Source organism: Rhineura floridana, chromosome 7 (assembly GCF_030035675.1).
Source record: "Rhineura floridana isolate rRhiFlo1 chromosome 7, rRhiFlo1.hap2, whole genome shotgun sequence".
Classification (NCBI taxonomy): domain Eukaryota; kingdom Metazoa; phylum Chordata; class Lepidosauria; order Squamata; family Rhineuridae; genus Rhineura; species Rhineura floridana.
In genome coordinates this window covers 5,988,957-6,014,642 of record NC_084486.1, presented here as the reverse complement: position 1 = coordinate 6,014,642, position 25,686 = coordinate 5,988,957, and the positions used below count along the sequence as shown (strand labels likewise).

General features: G+C 43.7%; 1 protein-coding gene across 4 annotated transcripts in view; it reads right to left on the bottom strand.

Annotated features, from left to right (window-relative positions):
* LOC133388690 (WASH complex subunit 2A-like) overlaps positions 1–25,686 on the bottom strand; it is a 258,757-nt gene that overhangs the window by 214,708 nt on the left and 18,363 nt on the right. For all 4 annotated transcript variants that reach the window (XM_061634772.1, XM_061634771.1, XM_061634773.1 and 1 more), the window contains 5 exons: positions 16,401–16,466; positions 12,183–12,353; positions 3,898–3,991; positions 2,786–2,844; positions 2,195–2,218 (listed from right to left, as the gene is read on the bottom strand). In XM_061634772.1, coding sequence (XP_061490756.1) covers positions 2,195–2,218; positions 2,786–2,844; positions 3,898–3,991; positions 12,183–12,353; positions 16,401–16,466 — 414 coding nt within the window. The remainder of the gene's footprint in view (positions 1–2,194; positions 2,219–2,785; positions 2,845–3,897; positions 3,992–12,182; positions 12,354–16,400; positions 16,467–25,686) is intronic.

The following is a 25,686-nucleotide window of genomic DNA, read 5'->3' as shown; positions in this document are numbered from 1 at the left end:
ATCTGAGTAGCATACGGTAGCCTGTCCAGGTGTTTCAGCAGAGGCATCACATGCTGTTGGCCATCTGCCCGCATCAGTAGTATAGCCGCTACATTCTGCACTGGCTGGAGCTTCTGGAAGAGGTCCAAGGGCAGCCCACACAGAGTGCATTGCAGTAATCCAGTCTTGAGGTTATCTCTGGGAAGAGCTCACTTTTGGGACAGTGTCCTACAGAAACCCACCCCAGTGTGTTAGAAAACGCTTTTAGGGGATCAATAAAATTGTGTTTGTGTTATCAAGTTGTTAACTTACATTAGATTATTCTAATGTCCTCTCATCAGATAAAAACTTTTAAAAACTTGTCTCTCTCTACTGGGAAAATCAGAGCTAACTTTGTTCCACTGAAATAAAATATTTAAATGTGCTTAATGTTGGCCGGTTCATGCCCATGTAGCCTATTCAACTTTGCAGTTGTACTGGGAAGGTAGTAAATGCAGTATATGTAAACTTAGGCCCAATTCCCATGGCTATCTTTGATGTTGTAAAATCATTAGAAGTTAATTTCACTTTATGTGTTTCATGTGGAGAACATTTCTTAGAACAGCTTTCAGTCTCCAGATGTTGTTGGACTACAACTCCCATCATTCATGACAACTGACTATGGTGGCTGAGAATGATGGGGATTATAGACCAACAACATCCAGAGACCTAAGGTTGGGAAAGGCTGTCTTAGAATATGCACATCTCCTTGGGAAACAGCTAGTACTTAGCATGCCAAAGTAAAGGCTTGAGAAGACTAGGCTCCCTGACATAAGTAACAACTGTCACCACCAAGGGCTGTATTCCTAAGAAATATTCATCATGCAGCACCAGATGAAAAATTAAGCCAACTTTGACTTAAAAAGTGAATGTGAAAAATAGGCCTTTGGGGTTGTTCCACAAATGTATAGCCTTCACATGATTTCTCTAGATTTGATTACCTACTCTTGATGATTATTTGTGTGAATCAACTCAACTGAAAAGCATCATAGGTGAGGTGATATTAAAAACTCTGACTGAGGTGTTTGATCTGAAACAGGGAAGTGTGGCTAGAAGAGGAAGGAATTGGGCCAAGTAGGGAAGAGATGGGAGTGAGTAGGGAAGGAGGAGTGCCCAACAGGCAGCAGCAAATGGTGTCTGCTGATACATTGTTGCCAAGATACATCAAAAACGTAGAGCTGACTATGATGTCAAGTTTCTTCCTGATAAAGCCAATTAATCCAAACCCAAGTGGTAACATCATGAACAGGAAAGAGGGAAAGGAGGATAAGTTTCTGGCCCCAGATACTTAGAAATAATACGGAAGTAAATGATTTGATCAAATTGGGGGATAGGCAGGTGCATCCTACATCTAACCCATACATCCAATATGGAGTTCATGCACGCACCCAACATGAATTACAACATACACAAGAAGAAGAAGGAAAGTCTCCCTCTTTCTCCAGTCCATCAGGGCTCACTCTCATTCATTTTATGGTCAATTTTCCCATAACTCATACAAAGGGAACATTTAGTAAGTATCAAATATAAAGTTGAGATACTTAACCAATGGACTATGAACAACTCTAGATATCAACTAAATCATTGGAAAGTATTAAATCCTTTAATAGTCACTTTTAATATCTTTGTATTGGTTTAACTAAGGGGTTTTTTCCTTCAACCTTGTTCAAAAAACATTATTTTATTTATATATTTATTTATTTATTTGATTTATATTCCGCCCTTCCTCCTAGCACGAGCCCAGGGCGGCATTAAACATTAAATTAGTATAGGATTTGTTTGGACAGTTAAGGGAATGTGTTTGGACAGTTAAGACAATGCCTACATTTATACACTATGTACAATTATCTGTAGAACCCTTTAAGAAAAAGATCAGTCTTCTCTTATTTTTGAGCAAAGCTGTAGTACTAAGTCTGACCCATGAACTGTAACAATTTTGTGCTTTTTTATACTGAAGTACTGTGGTCAGACGCAAGGCACATGCATATCTTAAGCGACATTAAAAAGATTACAAAGTTCCAGATACCCATGAGGCCACTTGTATTTTTATGCCATTGTTAGAGCCTTAATACTTAAATCCTTGGCCCACTCCCTACTTCTGAATAAGCGAAATACTTATATTAGAAGAGAACACACAAAAAAGACATTTTACCAATTTCTGGTCTTCTTTACTTACATTCTCAAATTCTTCTTCCAATTCCTGAAAGACAAAACAAGCTTCAAAAGAGAATCTGAACTCAAGAGCACTTATACAGCTCTAAAAATATTCAGGGAAATGGAGACTATCCATGATTCCAATGATTACAGAATGCTACAGTAAAATATAGGATTACGTAATGTCAAAATTATCATATTATATCAGAGGTAGAGAGCAAAATTTTGGTCAGTACTTTTTGTATGAAAATTGAATAATTCTGTGGATTACTATAGAGTATATGATTTATCCCCGTTGAATATGTTATTTCTGTGTTTTGAATAAGTTTGATACTTTGATTTTGATTCTATAGTGTTCTGTTTGTTTCTAAACATTTGTGTTTCTGGAATTATTAATAATATAGCAATAACAAAGAAACAAAAAAGTAAATACAAATGTACAGTTATTGTCTCTATATAATCTTACCATAGCCTATACCACAGATAGAGCCTGCGACCGACCAACATGAAAATCTATAAATCCCTACAATTTCCCCAAATCTTTATAATTTTATGTTTTGAAGCTAACTAAAAAAAATGCCCAAGAGAAAAATTCATTTTCTTGACATCTTACCTCTTCATCTTTGCCTTCACTATCAATCATGCTTCCACGATCACTGTCTACTGAACCTTCTGTTTCATAGAAGAGAAGAAAAGATTACCTCAAAGAAGATTTATGCACATATCCTGTTACTCAATATATTCCAAGAACCTTTTTCCAAGTCACAATTATATACAATTATGCCCCCAACTTTCCACCTGGCCCTTATGTAACAGTGTGAGAGAACTAGCACTTGATTTACTTTTGTATCTGTATCATGTCTCCTATATTATTTTAAAAAATGTAAACTGTTTTGAGTGCTTTAGCAGAAAAGTATATAAATGTAGAAAACACCCACAGAATGAGTCATTCCTGTATTCATTTGCAGTCCTTCAAACACAGAGATTGGATGGAAGAATAGTCTGCTTAGGGTTCACATGTAGAAGATGGGAGTGACAAGAACATAAACATTATTTTCAATGGGAGAATTCTAGTAGCAGTGGCAAAGATTTTGACAGAAAATTTCACTAGATACCAGCATTTGCATGTCCAGGTAGGAATAATTTATTTTTTGTTTTCAAAATCCCTTCAAAATTATCCCCCAATATAGTCCAGTTCCATCCCTGCACTAATGAATGAACAGAGATTGCTTTTTAGTTTTGCAATAACCAAGAATCATAAAGCAGCGGAGCAAATGAATAAAATGAATTTCTTTTTACAAAGAACTTAAGCGAGCTGGGAAGTTAGTTCATCAGAAGGGATACTCCAGCACAGATAAGCGCACAGCTTCATAAAGTCACAGTTGAAAAAGATATGACTCTGTACTCAAACATGTTTAGTAGCTATCTCACACTTATGTCATAAACAAAGTACCTAATGGAATGTTGATGAGGTTGTTTTGCTACAGCAGCAGAACTTTGTCATGCCCAGAAAAAGCAACACATTTTTGAAGTGCCAAAAGCTAGCCATAGACAAGCTAGTATTATAGGTCATCAATGCAGGCTTTCCCAACCAGTTATTTTTTATCAGTAACCCTTATAACATATGTAATGAAGTATTTGGACTGCCATAAGTCAGCTATGGGGCGGTATACAAGTATAATAAATAAATAATAAATAAATAAATAAATAAATCATAGCACACACCTTCACTGGAGAGATCACCAAGCCCAATATCATCTTGCTCCATGAAGAGCTGGGAGCCAATTAAATATGGCAAAGGCCTATCAATATAAAGATCCTGTAAAAAGCAAAAAAATACTTTGAGATCTCAAATGTCTATGCAAAATATCAAATTTCACATTTCAAAGATAAAATTCCAAAGCACTTTTAGTGTCCTGTCTTGATGGTAACTCCAAATTCCAGATTTGCAATTAGATACTCACCTGGATAATGGAAAATGGACTGCCTTCAAGTCGATCCCGACTTATGGCGACCCTATGAATAGGGTTTTCACGGTAAGCGGTATTCAGAGGGGGTTTACCATTGCCTCCCTCTGAGGCTAGTCCTCCCCAGCTGCCTAGGGCCTGCTCAGCTTGCCACAGCTGCACAAGCCAGCCCCTTCCTTGTCTGGATAATAGCAGTGAGTAAAAATTTCCTCCGGGTGACTGTCATCTGCTATCTTAGTGGGGCTTTCCTCCTTCTATCCTTAGAGAATATTGGCTTTGTAGGGTTAAAAGGAAGATAAACACATAGTCTCAGAAGAAGTGCAGCACTGTGCAGGCTCTTTGCAGAAGGCTCCCGTTCTCCCTTGCAGACTTAGAGCCTGCTCTGACACTGAACAGAATCAGAACACTATGCTCAGTCTCTAAGTGGCAGACTCCCATGCCTCTGTAGTCTCTGAGCTGCTATCACAGGTTGTTCTACCCTGAAGAGGAGATACACAATGCTGTCTTGATGTTCTTCACCCATCCACTGCCAATTATAACACATTCTTGCCAAATTCTTATGGAGATCTGCTGTTGCTTCTAGATCAGGATGTCAGAGCAAGATTCCCTTGTTTGATAGTTTTGAGCAGGGGTGGCCCATCCATATAGTCAAATTAGGCGGTCGCCTAAGGTGCCATGTTGGTGGAGAGCCAAATTTGACCAAAAAATACAAATTAAAAATACAAATAAAATGTCTTAACATGTCATTAATTCAATTCCATGTAGCACTAGTGAGATCACTCTGTCAGTGCAAACATTTCTGCTTGCCTGGCAGAGCAACCTCCCCTCTCCTCCCTCTGTGTGCTATGAGGCAGATTTGGGGGGGCACAAGGGGAGCAGGGGGAAGCCTTGGCTGCTACCAGGAATCCTTGCAATGTCTCCTGCTAGCAGGTTAGTTGCATCTGTCATTATTTGAATTCCTGTGAGCGTATTGAGGGAATATGAACTAGTATTAAAATAAATAAAGTGGTCTAAAAAAGAAAAGTAATCTTGTTAACCAGGGCCTTGGGGGGGCACTGAGGGCAACTGTCCCAGGCCTTACATATTGGGGGGGGGGGCTCACACATGGAGGGAACCACATGAACATTGGCATTGCTGCAGTGTTGCCAACTCTTTTCTTTCAGAATCCCATTTAACTTAAGCACCATAAACCTCATGGGGGAAAAGTCACAAAACAAGCTCTACTGGTGGTAGTGTCTTTTTGTCATGACAGAATGAACAAAATGGTTGCAGCCACATGCAGGATTAATAGTAGCAACGCAGCCCAACCATAATCAGGCACTTCTAAAAATTATTATATTTATATCTTGCTTTTTTTCTCCAAGGAACCCAAGGCAGCTCACACAATAGTCCTCCTCCTCTCAAATTTATCCTCACAACAACCTGCAAGGTAGGTTAAGGTGAGAGCCAGTGACTAGCCCAAAGCCATCCAGTGAGTTTGACAGCCAAGCTCAAACCTGGATTTCCCCAGTCCACTATACCACACTCACCTACCAGTATGCTCACAGAGACCTACTGGAGTGCAGAATTATAAATTATAATGGCCAACGGCTTTTCTTAACTCTCACTGGCACAATTTTCTTAGACCCTCTACCATTATAATTGCTGCCCTGGGCTCCCACTGGAAGAAAGGGCGGGATATAAATCTAATAAATAATAACTGGTCACAGAATCAGTTAAAACTGTTCCCTTTCTTCTCCAATGAGAACACTAATTAGAACTGAGAGAACAATTATAATTGGATGGCACCAGCAGAGAGGAAAGAGAGAATAGTTCTAACTGGGCACTTGCAGCAGCAGGAGAACATGTGGATTCCGAGGAGAGGCCTGAAGATAGCCAAGGTCCCCTGTACCTGTGCCTCAGTGGAAGAAGGAAAGGTAGTTACTATGAGGGGGGAAATGGAGGGCCAAGACCAAGGGCTTATTTATTTATTATTTGATTTATATCCCACCCTCCCAGCAGGAGCCTAGGGTGGCAATGAGGAGGGAGAACAAATGGAGGGCTCAGGAGAGGGTATGCACATGGGCATATGGGGGTGTATTTTATTTACAGGGGATTTATGGAAATGATTTGACTTCTGTTAAATGGATGTCATGATATTGGAGGAGAAGACTATGGTGGGTTCACAGGAGTGGCTTTCTGTTTTGGGGCTCCTATGCACCACCTCAGCCTTTTGCTAAGGTTCTTGGGCAAGTTACTTTATTCTGTGAAATGGATGTTTGGTTTGCAACAGTAAATATTGGGATTGCTCACACCCCCATGGCAACCATTTTGTGACTGCTCTGTTCTGCCTGTGGAAGCCCTTTCGTGGCAGGGTCTGTGGCACTTTCTCAAAATTCCCAATGTGCCTATGGGTCCAAAAAGATGGACATAGTCATTGACTTAATTACTGTTTTTACTGTTTTAAAGGCATATTTGTTTAAAAATAAACTCACAGTTTTCCAAACATTTTTATACCCAGCTCCAATGAGCAGTCTCTCCGTCACATTTTGCACCAGCTGCAGCTTCCAGACCAACCTCAAGGGCAGCCCCACATACAGCACATTACAGTAATCCAGCCTGGAGGTTACCAACAGTGGTCAGGCTATCCCGGTCCAGAAATGGCCGCAGCTGTCTTGCCAGATGAAGCTGGTAATAGGCACTCCTAGCCACTGAGGTCACCTGGGCCTCTAGCAACAAAGATGGATCTATGAACACCCCCAGACTACGGACCTGCTCTTTCAGAGGGAGTACAACCCCATCCAATGCAGGCAAATGACCCAATTATATGAACTCGGGAACCACCAACCCACAGCACCTCTGTCTTGCTAGGATTCAGACTCAGTTTACTGGCCCTCATCCAGCCCACCACAGAGTCCAGGCAGCGGTCCAGGGCTTGCAAGGCCTCTCCCGATTCAGATGTTACAGAGAAATAGAGCTGGGTATCATCAGCGTACTGCTGACACCTCACCCCAAATCTCCTGATGACTGCTCCCAAGAGCTTCATATAGATGTTAAACAGCATGGGGGACAAGATGGTACCCTGCGGCACCACACAGCACAACTGCCAGGGGGCCAAAAGACAATCACCCAATGCTATTCTCTGAAAACAACTCTGGAGATAGGATCGGAACCACTCTAAAACAGTGCCTCCAATACCAATCTCACCAAGTCAGCCCAGAAGGATACCAAGGTCAATGGTATCAAAAGCCGCTGAGAAATCAAGTAAGAGTAACAAGGTCGTACTCCCCCTGTCCTTCTCCCGATAAAGGTCATCCATCAGGGCGACCAAAGCCAATTCAGTCCCATAACGAGGCCTGAACCCAGACTGAAACAGGTTAAGATAATCTGTTTCACCCAAGAATACTTGCAATTGCTGTACCACAACCCTCTCAATCACCTTCCCTAAAAAGGGGATATCTGCAACTGGTCGGTAATTGTTGCAGACCAATGGATCCAGGGTGGGCTTTTTCAGGAGCGGTCGAATCACCACCTCTTTCAGGGTGGCTGGAACCACTCCCTCCCGCAATGATGCATTGACCACACCCTGGATCCACTCAGTCAAACCCCCTCGGCAAGCTTTGATCAGCGCATATAACACCTGTTCTGGCCCGTTTGCACTGGCTACCTATTTGCTTCCGAGCCAGATTCAAGGTGCTGGTTTTGACCTATAAAGCCTTACACGGCGTGGGACCGCAGTATCTTGTGGAACGCCTCTCCCGCTATGAACCGACCCGGTCACTTTGCTCAGCGTCTAAGGCCCTCCTCCGGGTACCAACCCATCGGGAAGCCCGGAGGACAGTTACTCGATCTAGGGCCTTTTCTCTAGTGGCCCCTGAATTGTGGAATAGCCTCCCCGAAGAAATACGCCTGGCGCCGACGCTTCTATCTTTTCGGCGCCAGGTTAAGACCTGGCTATGCTCCCAGGCATTTTAAAGCGTTTAATGTTACAATTTTAAATCTCTTTGTTTCAGTTTATTTATTGTGATATTTTGTATTTCTGTACTTTTAATCTTTTGTACACCGCCCAGAGAGCTATTCGCTATGGGCGGTTTAAAAATGAAATAAAATAAATAAATAAATAAGAAGGGCAAGAGTCGACATGTTGCTGGCCACATCATCGCAAGTACCTTGTCTACGTCATCAGGCCGCATCAACTGAAACCATTCCCATGAAGTTGCAGCAGACGTTGCACTGGACACCTCATTGGGGACTACAGTAGATGTGGATGGGGCATCAAGACTGCTAAGGAGGCAAGCAACTTTACCCTCAAAGTGCCTTGCACACCATTCACAGTGGGCCTCTAAAGGGTCTCAGACTCCATTTCCTGGATTTGATGTCAACAGATCCTTGACAATACGGAAAAGCTCCACGGGACAGCTACTTGAGAATGAGATGGAGGCAGAGAAGTGGGCCTTCTTTGCCGTCCTCACCGCCACACAGTAGGCACAGTTATGATGTTTTACTCATGCCCAATCAGCCTCACAGCACGTCTTTCACCACTTGCGCTCTAGACATCATCCAGCCTGTTTCATTGCCCTTAGGTCACTGGTGTACCAAGGTGCAAACCGGGCTCCACAATGCCGGAGAGGGCGCTCAGGGGCAACCATGTCAAGAGCCCAACGCACCTGACTCTTCCACAGCATGACCCCTTCAACAGGGTCACCTGCTCTATCTACTGGGAACTCCCCCAGGGCATTCAGGAATCCAGTGGATTCCATTAGTCTCTGGATTTAGTCTCTAATTTTAAAGTTAAAATTGATAAAAACTTATCTGAGTTCAATCATGGTGCAAGAAAGACTTGGACTTGCCACAATGTCAAAAGAACATGAAATAGCTGGACAACTGGATCTAAAAGAACTAATGACTGAATTTTCAAAACTTACAAGTAAGAAAAGTCATGTTTTACAAGCACAGAATATTTCTGTAATTAAGAGGCTAAAGTTCACTGAAGCATTTTCTTTGTTCTTTCTAAGAATGTGGTGGTAATAGCAGTTACAACAGGATAGCATAATGGATTATTTAGGATTTGTAATAATAAAAATTATAATTAACATTTTAATGCATTTTTGTTTGAAATCCGACTGAAATATCATCTAGCTATTGTGTACAAATCTATTCAGAAAATTTTGTGTCGCTATTTTATCTGATCTCAGAAACATTGGTGGACAGAAGCATGGACGGACAAACCAAATAATTATGCCTCTGTTTAAATAAATATGCTTAAAGGAACATTAATGTTTCCCAGTTTACAAAAGAAACTCAGCCTAGATCTGCCCTTGGGGTTTGGGGGTGCTGATTGCATGGTTCATCTAGGGCTCCAGTTGCTGACAGCTCATCTAAGGTTGCCCCTGGTTTTCAGAGAGACAGCAAGGACTTGCTGATCTTCAAGTATATGATGACGGTGATGGCTTACCAATTCCATGGCTTACCAATTCCAGAATGTCAGTGAATTTCACTGCAACTAATATAATTATCACCATCTGTATTTTTCTGCATTTCATTTCCTTCTGACCTCACTATTTCAATTCCCCTCCCCACAAAGTATGTGTGCATACACCTGCACATCAGCATAACACAACATGGATTTGATGAAATGGACTATAGTCCATGAAAGCTTATGCAATAATAAATTTGTTTATATTTAAGTTGCCACAAGACTCTGTTGATTTATGACAATGGTTCTTTCTCATTAACCCCATGTCAATTTACATATACCAGAAAGCATTTTCCAGCAGAGTACCCAGAACACAACAAATGCTGGTTCATTACACAGGTGGGGAACCTTTTTGACCTGGAAGGCCAGATCTTTATTTCTTCCCACTGGCCAAATTTGACAGGTGGGCAGGGCCACCCACCTGTCAATCATCTGACATCATAATGACATCAAAGTTGACTGGTGGGGAAGGGTCTGCTTCACCAACACATTCTCTACAGGGCACTGTTCTTCAACCTTAGGTCCCCAGTTGTTGTCAGAGTACAACACCCATTAACCCCAGTCGGCCTAGCCAATGGCCGATGATGGGAGCTGTATTCCAACAACATCTGGGGACCCAAGGTTGAAGAACAGTACAGCAGGGAACACGATGGTGAAGCAGCACCCAGGATTTAACTCGTTGCTCATCAGTTGATGAATGGAGACTTCAACTGGGCTTTCTGCAGGGGTCTGAGAAGGATTTAACCCACTCATCAGAGGAGTGGAGATTAAATCCTGCTGCTTGGGCTGTGCATAGCCAACACAGAATTGAACCCCACCCATCAGCAAATATCACCCACCTATGAGAATGACATCAGCTGTTTGACAAGTGGACATGGTTTGGGGGCAAATGGCCTTGCAGGCCAAACTGGATCCTGCGACAGGCCAAGATTGGCCTCCAGGCCAGAGGTTTGCCATCCCAAATTTACTATGCCATGAGCTCTCTGAGACAATGTTACTGAAATTTAGATACACATTCAGGCAGTACAGTGAATCAACCTCTCCATGCTCTTACTTTTCCAAGGTATGAGAATGGCTATCAGTATTTAAAGCTAATTAGATAGATAAGCCAGCAAAACATTTCAGAAGTAGAGCTCAAATTACTGTAAATACACAAGTTTCCATTTAAGTAGCTGCTCTGAAATGTTTGAATCAGGCATGAAAACATTGTTAGCATGTCTAGCACAAATGCATAAACAAATCAAATCTGGTGGTCTAAGAAGAGCAAACAAGAATAAACATTCTAATTGGTTGACACTATTAGTTGGCTGCAAGGTTACAACCTGGAACATGTCAAAGTATTCTGATATTTCTGCAGAAGAGAAGTAGCCACAACAGAGCCTTTTTGGGCCATGAGACTGGATTTCACCAATTGGATCCAAGCCTTACTACATTTTAGACCTTGTCTTTCTTCCACTACTTCTGGGGTAGTTTACTGAACACTGGGGCTGGGGGGAAGAGCTTAAGCCTCATCCACTGAAAATCTCTTAAAGCCTGCACTGTTGCCCAATGACAAGATTTAGAAGGAAGGCTCCAAATATCGAATTGTCTGAGAAGAGTGCTGCCCTAATTTCAGCCATAAGTTCTGGTAGAACCATGTTAGAATCCCATTAGGAACCAGGTGTGGAGCCAATCAACAGATCCACTGCTACTTCTAAGAACAGAAGCAGTTAGACCTGACAGTTGCAAGTGCAAACAGTTCCCACTGGCCCAGTCTCTTTAGCTCTGCCTTGCCTCTTGAAGCCATTGCCAGGATGCTTGCTTTTTCCCACAGCCAGAATCCCAGGTCATTGTTTTCAGCTTTATTAAAAAGCAGGAATATTTAATAGAGGCATTTTCCACACTTTGTTGAACTTTATCGAACTTTATCTTCAGTTAATTACATTCATTTATTAGATTTTTATCCTGTCTTTCCTTCAAGAGACAAAAGTAGAGTACACATGATCTCATTTTATTTTTACAATAACTGCTGAAGTAGATTGTTTATTTATTTATTTATTGGATTTCTTAGTCGCCCATCTGGCTGGCTAACCAGTCACTCTGGGCGATGTACAAAATTTGAATGGTGTATGCCTGCAGTGCAGACATATCCTAAGTCTTCAGCAATACGAACACTAGCATTAAACATTTCAATTGACAGATAGTATGAAGGGCTGGATTAATATATTATTCACCGTGTTTTACTAACATCATCATGCTTTACTAAAATTGGGGTTCAAGCGTATTTATGAAAAAAAGTAGTGCCTTTTCCCTTCACCAGCAGCAGGGCTATTCCACATCTCAGTAGGAAAACTCCCAAGCACGCAAGCAAGCAGCAGCTGTCTTAGTGGCAGCAGCATTGCTAACTGGAACATATTTTATTTAGGCACAGATATTTTCTTTATACCAGTTTAGATTGAGAGATGGTGGCAGGCCCAAGATCACCCAACACATTTCATGGTAGAATGGGAGATTGAACACATGTCTCCCTGGTCCATTCCAACACACTGTTTCTCTTCTAGTGTAGCTAAGGAGGTAAATCTACTCTTTGCAAGACAAAGTTGCATTACCTTTGGCTCCAATATTAGTTCTACCCTTTCATTAGTTTCTTCTTCAGAGTCCGAGTTCCCTGCTTTGATGTCCAGCTGTTCAAAGGCACTGTCCAACACCTGCAGCCCATAATTCACAGCTTCCTGGATTTTAGGAATCAGATTGGCTTCTTTCTGTTCACGAGTTTTCTCCTTTAAAATCAGAAGAACCACATTCCACTGTTAATTTCCCATTATACTCAATTTTGATAAATGCAAAACGTTGGCATTTAGGTCAGCATTGTGTAGCCATTCTTAATAGGTCTGCTTTACTAAATATGAAGATAAAATGCCCTACATATATGAAATGCCCTCACAATGCTGGATTTATTTATTTATTTAAAATTCTCTCTCTTCCCCTCCATAAAGGTGTCACTAAAAGAAGCTTACAAATAAAAAGAAAACATAAAAGCAATAACAATCCAATCATCAAAACACAACTAAAAGGAAAAAGCAAAAACAAAAAGAGCATCACTAACCTACCATCATAAAACAAGTTAACAGAACCTGATCACCAACAGGCATTTCCTACAAGGCATGGTAGGCATAGGAGTCTAGATCAGGGAAGAGGAACCTGTGACCCTGAGATATTGTTGGACCAATTTCCCATCAGCTACAGCCAGCATGGCCAACGGTCAGGGATGACAGGAGATGTAATCCAACATCTGGAGGTCTAGAGGTTCCCCACCCCTGGGCTAGATGCACAAGATTAAGGTACATGCAGAAGACTGACTTTTTCTAAAAGCAAGAAGCCTTCCTGAATCATAGAGCTACAGCTGTCAAGTGTAGAACTACAACATGGCTTGAACCATCATTATTAGCTAGTTGATGACCAGGTTCAGACATTTACTGGGGTGAGAAGCTTCATGTGGTGGTTAAGTAGGTGCTCCCCTCTTCACCACAACCACACACACGCATAACTTCATGCATGACACAAGCAGTTCACATGGATTCCCAAACTTATGTTCTCCTCCTTGAGGTTGTGCAAATCAGTTATCCACATAACTAAGAGCGTATCTGTGTTACACAGTATTATGCCTAGTCAGGGAGGTGATGAGCTCAACCCTGAACCTAGCCACTGACAACACAACACAGAGCAAGAGGTGCAGAAGATGAAAGTATAATCTCTCTCAGGGACTAAAGCAATTTAAAAATTGGATCTTCAGAGTTCAGCAACACCATTCATCTAAGTTGCTTTCAACATTCTGAAGACTTCCAATTAGAATGATTCATCTGTACCTAAAGCACATGGAATCTCTTTGTTACATGCTGGGGGAAGGAAGCAGGGGACTAAGGAACAAAATATCATTTGACTTTCAAAACTATCTATGCTGACTATGGCTCCTCCTCCTGTCCCCTTTCACTTTCAACAGGCAGTCTCCCATCCACCCCATATCAAAAGGAGGTAAGAGACTAGTGGAAAAGAACTTGTAGCTTGCTCAGTCATTTGGACGTGTAAGGAGGCCAAGCATGTCCTCAGAGTTAAAGACCCAGGAGCTGGTTGGCAGGAGGCTGTTGCCACACACTGACAGCTCTCAGGATGTAATAATGGCCTGCCTGCAAATAATAGTCTTTTCTTCTTGCTGAGGAGAAGATTTCCATCAGCCAACACTGCATTCTGCATCTGAATGCTGCCTTCCATTGGTAAGGATCCCCCATGGCTTAAGGTAAATGCACTTGCAATGCTTAGCATATAGCAAATGGGGAGGGGGTGAAGCAGTGGTCATTTTAACTCCTGACCCAGTGCAATTTTTTGGCAAGAGTGGTAGAGATTCCACCATTGGTAAAGAACCTCTTCCACCCTCCTGTAACCTCCCATTTACAATCTTCAGCATTGCAAATAGACACTGAAGGTTATCATTATATAATTATTCTTATGCAATCTATTTAATTATCAAACTTAATTATCAAACTATTGCCTTAATATCCCATGCAAGTAAAGTAATGTTCAAGATCCTACAACAAAGGCTCTTACCATATATGGAGCGAGAAATGCCAGATGTCCCAAGTCGGATTTAAAAAGGGAAGAGGCACCACAGATCATATTGCAAACATACGCTGGATAATGGAACAGAGCAAGGAATTTCAGAAGAAAATCACCCTGTGCTTTATAGATTACAGCAAAGCCTTTGATTGTGTAGATCATGAAAAACTATGCAATGCTTTAAAAGAAATGGGGGTGCCACAGCATCTGATTGTCCTGATGTGCAACCTATACTCTAGACAAGAGACTACTGTAAGGACAGAATATGGAGAAACTGATTGGTTCCTAGTCAGAAAGGGTGTGAGACAGGGGTGCTGTTTAATCTATACACAGAACATATCATACAGAGAGCAGGATTGGACCAAGATGAAGGACATATGAAAATTGGAGGGAGAAATATCAATTGTGAAGAATAACTAACTTTGAGCTAAGTTGGTCAAGCTAAAATGGTTCAACCAGAGGGAATTCTGGGAGCTTGTTGATCCCTGGGATACTCTGCTGGAGATGTCCAAGTCTTCAGGGCCAGACAGAAGCTGCAACTGAACCTTATCTGTTATCTCTTATCTGCTTCGTGAGATCAAAGTCAGGGAGAGTGGGTATTGCAGATCAGGACCCCTGGGTGGGACTGTCTAGCTCCCCTTATCTTCAAAGGAGGTGATCATGGAAGGGGCACCTAGGATGACTAATTGCCCCCCTCCCTGTTGCCAGCTAAACCCCATGAAAATGGTGATCCTTCAGTTACTTGTTCCTGTTCCCGTTTCCTAATTCCAACTACTTGAACCTGCCTGACTTGCAGTTACGCTGTTGGGAACTGAGCGTTTACTGAAGTGAGTATAGATAGGTTTTAGGTTTTGTTATTTTCTTTGTCTGTTTGAATCTCTCACTAGTGCTATGCCAATGTATCTCTTGTTAGCCCAGCTGAGGGCAATTAGCTTTTAAGGAAACAGATGCTGCTCTCTTTTTGTATGTACCTTTCTTTTCTTTCAAATAAACTACCCTTTTATTAATGGTGTGTATTGCTTGGGGCTAATGACTCTAAATTCAGTCCCTGATCACTGGATGCCACTGACTACCGTTGGTTAATGTGGGTTAATTGTATATTGATGTTTTATTCTGTTGTGAACCGCCCAGAGAGCTTCGGCTATGGGGCGGTATAGAAATTTAATAAATAAATAAATAATAAATAAATTAATGTTCCAGAGCAGAAGGAATAACAATAGGTCTGCTCCAGGATCTTAGTTAGCACTCCGAGGTCCCCTTCCTCAGAGTAGGGAGCTAAAAAGAGGGGAGGTGGCAGTTCTATCGTAAAACTAATCCTGGAAGAGGGAGAGTTTGCCTGGGAAGCAGTGGCCCAAGGGAATTGGGACTGTTCTCAGAAGCACAGAACCCCCTTGGGGTGCTGAGGTCAAGGGACCCCAGGGGGACAATCTTTGACATCAATAATTTAAGATATGCAGACGATACCATACTACTAGTAGAAACCAGTAATGATTTGAAACAAATGCTGATGAAAGTTAAAGAAGAAAGCACAAAAGCAGGACTACAGCTCAACGTCAAGAAGACTAAAGTAATGACAACAGAAGATTTATGTCACTTTAAAGTTCACAACGAGGACATTGAACTTGTCAAGCATTATTAATACCTTGCCACAGTCATTAACCAAAATGGAGACAATAGCCAAGAAATCAGAAGAAGGCTAGGACTGCGGAGAGCCGCTATGAGAGAACTAGAAAAGGTTCTCAAATGCAGCATTCAGACCATGGTATTCCTAATCTCTATGTATGGATGTGAAAGTTGGACAGTGAAAAAAGGGGATAAGAGAAAAATCAACTCATCTGAAATGTGGTATTGGAGGAGAGCTTTGTGTGTACCATAGACTGCAAAAAAGACAAATAATTGGGTGTTAGAACAAAGTAAACAAGAACTATCACTAGAAGCTAAAATGATGAAAAAAGTTATACTTGGGACACATAATGTGTAGACATGATTCACTAGAAAAGACAATAATGCTGGGGAAAACAGAAGGGAGCAGAAAAAGAGGAAGGCCAAACAAGAGATGGGTTGATTCCATAAAGGATGCCACAGACCTGAACTTACAAGATCTGAACAGGGTGGTTCACGACAGATGCTCTTGGAGGTCGCTGATTCATAGGGTCACCATAAGTCGTAATCGACTTGAAGGCACATAACAACAACAACAACAACAATCTACTTGCCTGTTCTGGTTGGTCACCCACTTCAGCTCTCAGTATGGGTTCTTCCACTTCATCATCATATACTCTCTATAAATTAAATCAAACATTTGCAATCAAGTTTTAGCATCAGATACAGATAGTGTTCACAAGCAAAGGCAAGTCACCACTCTGCCTCTGGCAATATTTTTCAACAAAAGAGCTAAGGAGTAAGTGTCAAACTAGCCATGACTATGGCATCAGTTTAAACCTGGATCTTCCAAAATCACATATAAAGGGGGTAAGGGAAGCATTCGATTTAGGGAGCTAAAGAGACACGCAGGTGAGGGGGATCTGAATTCTCCACCCTCACCCTCCCATGTTTTCCCCCCTTCAGATCCTCTCCCTTAATTATTCTCTTTTACTTCTGGTATCTCAGCCCCAAGTAGGAGAAATGATGAAGAAAGGAGCTGGAGGTTGTAAGTTGGGGGGGGGGGCAGCAGAGTGTTCAGCTTCCCTCACGCACACACTTTTGCTCCTAAAAATCGTATGCCTCAACCCACTGACTACCAACATGATTTAAACACCAATATGCACTACCTAGGACATGTTATACGTCATCCTTAATTAGATGTCTCTCTTGGTACATAGTGGGTTGGAAGGGGAAGATTGGGGATTGTTCATTTATTGATTACATCAAGGCCTTTGATATTGTTCTGCTGCAAGAAACCTGGGTTTGTGACCAGATAATATTTGAGGGGTATAGTGCTACGTTTTTGGCGGCTACTCAGCCCTCAAACAGAGGCAGGCCCAGAGCAGGATTATTCTGCTTGGTATCGACATCTCTTAAGGTTGAAATTACTGCACTACCTAGTCGCCGAACGATTGCTATGGCAACTCTAATTAAGAATCATTCTTTCCAAATTATATTGTTTAATATATATATCCCTCCAATTAAAAGTCAATCAGAGAAGAAAGGCCAATGGGATGAGCTGGAACAATATATTACCAGCACTGAAGCACAGTTCCCATCTGCACAGGTCCTTATGGCTGGCAACTTTAATGCCCGCCTGGGTCCTGACGACGCTGCACTAGCGGAATCTCATTATCTTCAAGGTATTGAACATACGCTTGGTCAATTTCCTTATAATAGACACTCAAAAGATGCCATAAATAACTTGGCAGGTGCATGTTTAGCTCTTCTAGCCTACTGGCACAATAAATTTATTCTGAATGGAAGCACCCCAGGTGATCTGATGGGCGAGTTCACCTTCAGCTCCCTAATAGGAAGCAGTGTGGTAGACTATGTCCTTGTGTCTCAGCCGTTAAGGAAGATGATTCAATCCTTCTATATTGATGACCGCACAGATAGTGATCACTATCCCTTAGTTACTGTAATAGGATCTCCTATGAATATCCACCTCCCTAATGGACCCCCTCTGTTGGACTTTCTTCCAATGAACTGTGAGAAGCGGATCAAATGGTCTAATAGATCCCAGGGTAAATTTGCCTGTTTTATTGAATCTCCAGCATGTGTGCAACTCTATCAGAACGTTCTAGCATCACTTGACGAAGAGAAGCCGCACTACTATGAGGCCCTTATCACTGATATTCAAAAGACCTTAGCCGAACACAGCAATCTAGCTGGTGTTAAACATCCTAGAAGTAAAAGTTTGTTTAATCAAGATTGCGTGATGCTTAGTAACCAAATTAGTCAGATGTATTCAAACTACCGTAGCTAAATGTTTGCCCGACTCTTATTATAAATTGAAACATGAATATAAAGTTATTAGACAAAAAAAGAAAACTGAAGAAAGGAGGAAATGGAACATGTTAATTTCTGTCACCCAAAAGAAGGATAGTAAATCATTTTGGAGGATTGTCACGGGGGCAATGGCTAATCCCCAAGGTTTGTCTCCCTGCTGCATTCCTCCATACAAGTGGGATATTTCTGTGCAAACTTGCATGACCCCAATACTCCATTTATGTGTAGTATTCAAATACCCATTGATACTCCAGAATGGCAACCCATAGCCCTAGGTGAAATCGCTGAATTGATTGCCGAGCTCACACCTGGGAAAGCTCCAGGGCCAGATTCTGTTCCCTCAGATCTTTTAAAATCTAACCCCGATTGGTGGGCTCCATTACTTTCATCTCATAACAGTACAGGAAAAATTCCAGAGATCTGGCGTAAAGCTATTATAGTCCCTATTTTCAAAAATGGCGACAGGACTAATCCGGCTAATTATCAGCCCATCAGCCTTCTCTCAACGTGTCCAGGATGGGACTCAGGAACCAGACCAGTTGATGCAAGCAATTCAGTTTTTATTAAAGTAATATCCAAACAAAAACTGCGCCTTCTCATGAAGCAACACTGTAACACATAACCTGCGACATAGAAGAAAGTTGACAGAACAATGGCTGCTATCTCTCCTGTCTCTTAAGAAGGGGGAAAACGGGCACGAATTCTCTCACTCCGCCTCAACGTGCTCTCATCCCCCACCCTTCTCTCCCCCCTCCTCTCCCTTCTTTTCAACTGTCTCCTGGTATGCGGCGAAGGGGGAAGCACGACCCCCTCCCCTTCTGAAGGCTCTGACTCTGGTATGGAGGGAAGGGGGGGCCAAGGTTTAAACTGTCTGGCGGTTTTTCCTTGCTTGTCCCTGGCTCAGGAGGCCCTTCCTCTTCCTCCAACTGCTCTGAACTCAAGGGGGGAGGTGGCGTGGGAACTTCAAGGGAAGACTCTGCGTCTGTGAGATTCTCAAGGCCTTCGTTGCTAGGCAGCGCTATCTCTGGGAATTCCTCCCCCTCTTCTCCTGCTCCTTCTTCACACAACTCTGGCCAAACGGCCCTCTCCCTTTCTTCCTCATCTGAATCCTCAGGGCCCCAATCCTGCATCCTGACAAGAATTGGGAAACTCTATGCCAAGTATCTGAAATGCAAGTTACTATCCTGGACGGAGGAAAACAACATAATTGGTGTCGAACAGATCGGGTTTAAAGCCAGCTGTTCGAACCTAGACCATTGTTGTGTTCTGGCACATTTAGCTGGAAAATTCACCACCATTCCTGGTGGCAAACGTTTTGCTGCCTTCATTAAAGCCGCTTTCATCTCGGTTCCAAGAGATCTGCTATGGCTTAAACTATAAAATAGCGGTATGGATAAGTGTCTATTATTCCTTATCCAATCTCTATATAATTGGACTTCCAGCCAAGTTAGAAGTGGAGAGCAGGGTCAAATTACCAATTCAATTCCGGTCACTAGGGGGGTTAGACAAGGATGTATTTTGGCCCCTTTTCTTTTAAGCTTATTTTTATTTATTTATTTTATTTATTAAATTTCTATACCACCCCATAGCCAAAGCTCTCTGGGCGGTTCACAACAGTCAAACGTCAAATACAATAGCTACATATAAACAAATTTAAAAACTTTCTTTAAAAACTTTAAAATTATAAAAATTCACTAGAAAAATCAAGACAGTTGTCAACACATACTAAAATGTTAAAAATGTTAAAAGGCCTGGGAGAAGAGGAAAGTTTTAACCTGGTGCCGAAAAGATAGTAATGTTGGCGCCAGGCATACCTCATCAGGGAGATTGTTCCATAGTTCGGGGGCCACCACTGAGAAGGCCCTTTTTCTTGTTGCCACCCTCCGAGCTTCCCTATGAGTGGGTACCCGGAGGAGGGTCTTCGATGTAGAGCGTAGTGTATGGGTAGGTTCATATCGGGGGAGGCGTTCCACCAGGTATTGTGGTCCCGCGCCATATAAGGCTTTATAGGTTAAAACCAGCACTTTGAACCTGGCCCGGAAACATATAGGCAGCCAGTGCAGGCGAGCCAGAATCGGTGTTATATGATCGGAACGCCTAGTCCCTGTTATCAATCTGGCCGCCGCATTTTGTACAAGCTGCAGCTTCCGGACCATCTTCAAAGGCAGCCCCACATAGAGCGCATTGCAGTAATCTAACTTCGAGGTTACCAGAGCATGGACAACCGAAGCAAGGTTCTCTCTATCCAGATAGGAGCATAGCTGGGCCACCAGCCGGAGTTGGTAAAAAGCACCGTGCCACCGAGGCTACCTGAGCCTCAAGTGACAGGGATGGGTCTAAAAGAACTCCCAAGCTACGAACCTGCTCCTTCAGGGGGAATGTAACCCCATCCAGAACAGGTCGAACATCCACCATCCGGTCAGGAGAAGCACCCACTAACAGCACCTCAGTCTTGTCTGGATTGAGCCTCAGTTTAGTAGCTCTCATCCAGTCCATTGTCGCAGCCAGGCATCGGTTCAGCATATCAACAGCCTCACCTGAAAAAGATGAAAAGGAGAAGTAGAGTTGCGTGTCATCAGCATACTGATGGCAACGCACCCCAAAACTCCTGATGACTGCACCCAGCGGCTTCATATAGATATTAAAAAGCATGGGGGACAGAACTGACCCCTGTGGAACCCCATACTGGAGAGCCCAGGGTGCCGAGCAATGTTCCCCAAGCACTACCTTCTGGAGACGGCCCGCCAAGTAGGAGCGGAACCACTGCCAAGGAGTACCGCCAACTCCCAGATCAGCGAGCCTCCCCAAAAGGATACCATGGTCGATGGTATCAAAAGCCGCTGAGAGATCAAGGAGAATCAACAGAGTCACACTCCCCCTGTCTCTCTCCCAACAAAGGTCATCGTACAGGGCGACCAAGGCTGTCTCTGTGCCAAAACCCGGCCTGAAACCCGACTGAAATGGATCCAGATAATCAGTTTCATCCAAGAGTGTCTGGAGCTGACCAGCAACCACTCGTTCCAGGACCTTGCCCAGAAATGGGACATTTGCTACCGGCCTGTAATTGTTGAGATTTTCTGGGTCCAGGGACGGTTTCTTCAGAAGTGGTCTTACTACCGCCTCCTTCAGGCAGCCAGGGACCACTCCCTCTCGCAATGAGGCATTATTAAATTAAATTGGTCCGCCCTCGGAGATTAATGGATCCTGAGGGTTTCCAAAAGGCTCTGGGGGATTTTCTGACTGAGAAGACTGGCGCTCCTGTTGAAGCCCTGGTTGAACTGTGGAATACGGAGATGACCCGGGCGGTTGACACGATCGCTCCCATGCACCCCCTCCTATGTAGAGCTCATACAGCTCCATGGTATACCTCGGAGCTGAGAGCGATGAAGCAAGAGAGGAGGAGGCTTGAGTGCAGATGGAGGCGGACTCCCGACGAATGCAATTATGCCTTGGTAAGTGCCTGCACTAAGCGATATATAGCAGCGGTGAGGGCAGCAAAAAAGAGATATTTTGCTGTCAGTATTAAGGCATCACTCTCCTGCCCAGCGGAGCTTTTTAAAACTGTACGAGGGCTTTTACATCTTGGCCCTCGGGATACTATAGATTCATCTGTAGCCCACTGTGAAGAGTTCGCTGGACACTTCCAAGATAAGATCGCTTGCATTCATCGGAACTTAGACTCCAATATTATAGCAGTTGGATTCAATGAAGCATCCAGATCACGGTCTTGTCCTCATTTATTGGATGAGTTTCAGTTGGTGCAGCTTGAGGATGTTGACAAGATCCTTGGACTGGTGCGGGCGACCACGTCTGTGCTGGATCCTTGCCCCTCTTGGCTGGTGAAAGCTGGCAGGACCAGAACCGCCGGCTGGGTCAAGGAGGTAATTAATGCCTCTTTGCGAGAGGGAGTGGTCCCTGACTGCCTAAAAGTGGCGGTAGTGAGACCGCTCCTGAAGAAACCCTCCTTGGACCCAGATAACTTGAACAACTATAGACCTGTGGCGAATGTTCCGTTCCTGGGCAAGGTTCTGGAACGGGCGGTGGCCGGCCAGCTCCAGGGGCTCTTGGATGACACTGATTATCTCGATCCGTTTCAATCCGGTTTTAGGCCTGGGTTTGGTACCGAAACAGCCTTGGTCGCCCTGTATGATGACCTTTGTAGGGAGAGGGACAGGGGGAGTGTGACCCTGTTGATTCTCCTTGATCTCTCAGCTGCTTTTGATACCATCGACCATGGTATCCTTCTGGGAAGGCTCACGGAGTTGGGAGTTGGGGGTAATGCCTGGCACTGGCTCCGCTCCTACTTGGTGGGTCGTCAACAGAAGATAGTGCTTGGGGAACACTGCTCGACACCCTGGACTCTCCATTGTGGAGTCCCACAGGGATCGGTACTGTCCCCCATGCTTTTTAACATCTATATGAAGCCGCTGTGTGCGGTCATCAGGAGTTTTGGAGTGCGTTGTCACCAGTACGCTGATGACACGCAACTTTATTTCTCCTTTTCATCTTCCTCAGTGAGGCTGTTAACGTACTAAACCATTGCCTGGCCGCGATAATGGATTGGATGGGAGCTAACAGACTGAAACTTAATCCAGACAAGACCGAGACGCTGTTAGTGAGTGCCTTCTCTGCCCAGATGGTGGATGTTCACCCTGTTCTGGATGGGGTTACACTCCCCTTGAAAGAACAGGTTCGTAACTTGGGAGTTCTTTTCGACCCTTCCCTGTCTCTTGAGGCTCAGGTAGCCTCAGTGGCACGGAATGCTTTCTACCATCTTCGACTGGTAGCCCAGCTACGTCCCTATCTGGACAGTGACGACCTCGCCTCAGTCGTTCATGCTCTGGTAACTTCTAGATTGGACTACTGCAATGCGCTCTACGTTGGGCTGCCCTTGAAGACAGTTCTGAAACTACAGTTAGTCCAGAATGCAGCAGCCAGATTGTTGACGCGGACCAGAAGGTCTGCTCATATAACACCTGTTCTGGCCCGTCTGCACTGGCTTCCTATTTGTTTCCGGGCTAAATTCAAAGTGCTGGTTTTGACCTATAAAGCCTTACACGGCATGGGACTGCAATACCTGGTGGAGCGCCTCTCCCAATATGAAACTACCCGTACACTGCGCTCAACATCTAAGGCCCTCCTCCGAGTACCATCCCATCGAGAAGCTCGGAGGGTGGTGACTAGAAATAGGGCCTTTTCAGTTGTGGCCCCCGAACTGTGGAATGGTCTCCCCAATGAGGTGCGCCTGGCGCCGACGCTGCTATCTTTTCGGCGCCAGGTGAAAACCTTTTTATATTCCCAGGCATTTTAATGTGTACTATTAATATTTATTGATGTATTTTGCCGCTGTTTTGATTTTTGTTTACGTCTGTTTGGTTTGATTCCATTGCATTATTGTATTTATATATTTTCTGATTGTTTTATTGTTATGTACACCGCCCAGAGAGCCCTTGGGCTTAGGGCGGTATATAAATTAAATTAAATAAATAAATAAATAAATTAATCACTTCCCTGGCCCAGCCGGCTGTTCCAATCCTACTAGTTGTTATTAGCCAAGATGGGCAAGGATCCAGCACAGAAGTGGTTGCACGCACCAGTCCAAGCACCTTGTCAACGTCCTCAAGCTGTACCAACTGAAACTCATCCAAGGAATCAGGACAAGGCCGTGCTCTGGATACCTCATTCGATTCAACTGCTACAACATTGGAGTCCAAGTCCCGGCGGATGCAAAAGATTTTATCCTGGAAGTGCCTAGCAAATTCATTACAGCGGGCCTCAGATGATTCGACCATGTCGCTGGGGCCAGAATGTAATAGCCGTTGGACAATTTTAAAAAGCTCCGCTGGTCGGCAGATAGATGATTTAATAGTGGCAGCAAAATATTGCTTTTTTGCTGCCCTCACTGCCGCTAAGTACAACTTAGTGTAGGCACTTACCAGTGCATGATTGCATCCATCAGGAGTTCGCCTCCATCTGCACTCAAGCCGTCGCCTATATTGTTTCATCGCTCTCAGCTCCAAAGTATACCATGGAGCTGCATGAGCTCTACACAGGAGAGGGCGCGCAGGAGCGATCATGTCAACTGCCCGGGTCATTTCTGCATTCCACAGCTCAACCAGGGTTTCGACAGGAGCGCCAGTCCTATCAGCCGGAAAACTCCCCAGAGCCCTTTGGAAACCATGCGGATCCATTCGTCTTTGGGGGCGGACCAACTTAATAGGTCCCCCACCCTTGCAGAGGGGAAAAGCCACTGTAAGTCTAAACTTCAGCAAGCAGTGATCTGTCCATGACAGAGGGACTGATGCAAGATTCCCCACATTCAGATCACCATCCCCCTGTCCAGTTGCGAAAACCAAATCTAGAGTATGTCCTGCTACATGCGTTGGGCCAATAGCATATTGTGACAGCCCCATGGTTGTCATGGAAACCATGAAGTCCTGAGCCGCCCCAGATAAGGCAGCCTCAGCATGGATGTTGACATCCCCCAGCACCAACAATCTGGGGGATCTCAGCAATACATCCGAGACCACCTCCATCAGCTCAGTCAGGGAGTCCGTTGGGCAGCGGGGTGGGCGGTACACCAACAGAATCCCTAATCTGTCCCGTTGGTCCAACACAAGATGTAAACATTCCAGACCAGTAGTCACATGGACAGGGTGCTTGGAGAGGGAGATGGAACTCCTATAGACCACAGCAACCCCACCTCCCCGACCCTCAGATCTACCCTGATGCTGAACCAAGTACCCCGGCGGGCATATCTGGGAGAGACCAACTCCTCCCTGCTCACCCACCTGCTCCCTCTCTTCAGAGTGTTGACTCCCATGCCCCTAAATTGTCCAATTTTAAAATACCATTGCTTCTCTACGCTGACAATGCCATGTTGCTATCTTTGTCCAGAATAGGGCTAAACCGACTATTATCTGCTTTGGGAATATATTGCTCTAATAATTGGCTAACTATTAACTACAGCAAATCCAAAGTCAATGTTTTCTAAAGTCCGCAAACAATATAAATGGATTTTAAATGGCAATGTTATTGAGCAAGTTTTTCATACAAAATATCTAGGAATTCAAATGCAAAGCTCTGGGCTTTGGTCTCAACAGCGTAGGCAGGCAATTGATTCAGCAAGTCTCAGCCAGCAGCTTATTTTAAGGTTTTTCTTTTTGCAAGATGGTCAATACATCCCCTCCGCTATTCAAATTTATAAAGCAAAGACGCTGGCCCAGCTTACATATGGTGTTCCAATCTGGATTCTGGGCTTTAATTCCCAATTAGAAAGAGTACAATCTATTTTCCTTAGGAAACTATTGGGTCACCCCCTATGTGTGAGTAATGCTGCTATCTATTTAGAAGTAGGTATTTGTGCGGTAACTTGTAAAGCCTGGATTGACGTCCTGAAATGGTGGCTGCATTTACATTTCCTAGCAGTCCCTGGCACCTATCTTTCCCTACTGCTCTCAGATGCCTTTGAGAGCCGTTGGATGCATGCGGTGGTGAAGAAAATAACCACACTGGGTTTCTCTCTTGAAGTGCTGGGCAATTACGGGCTTGAGAAGGCTCAGATCA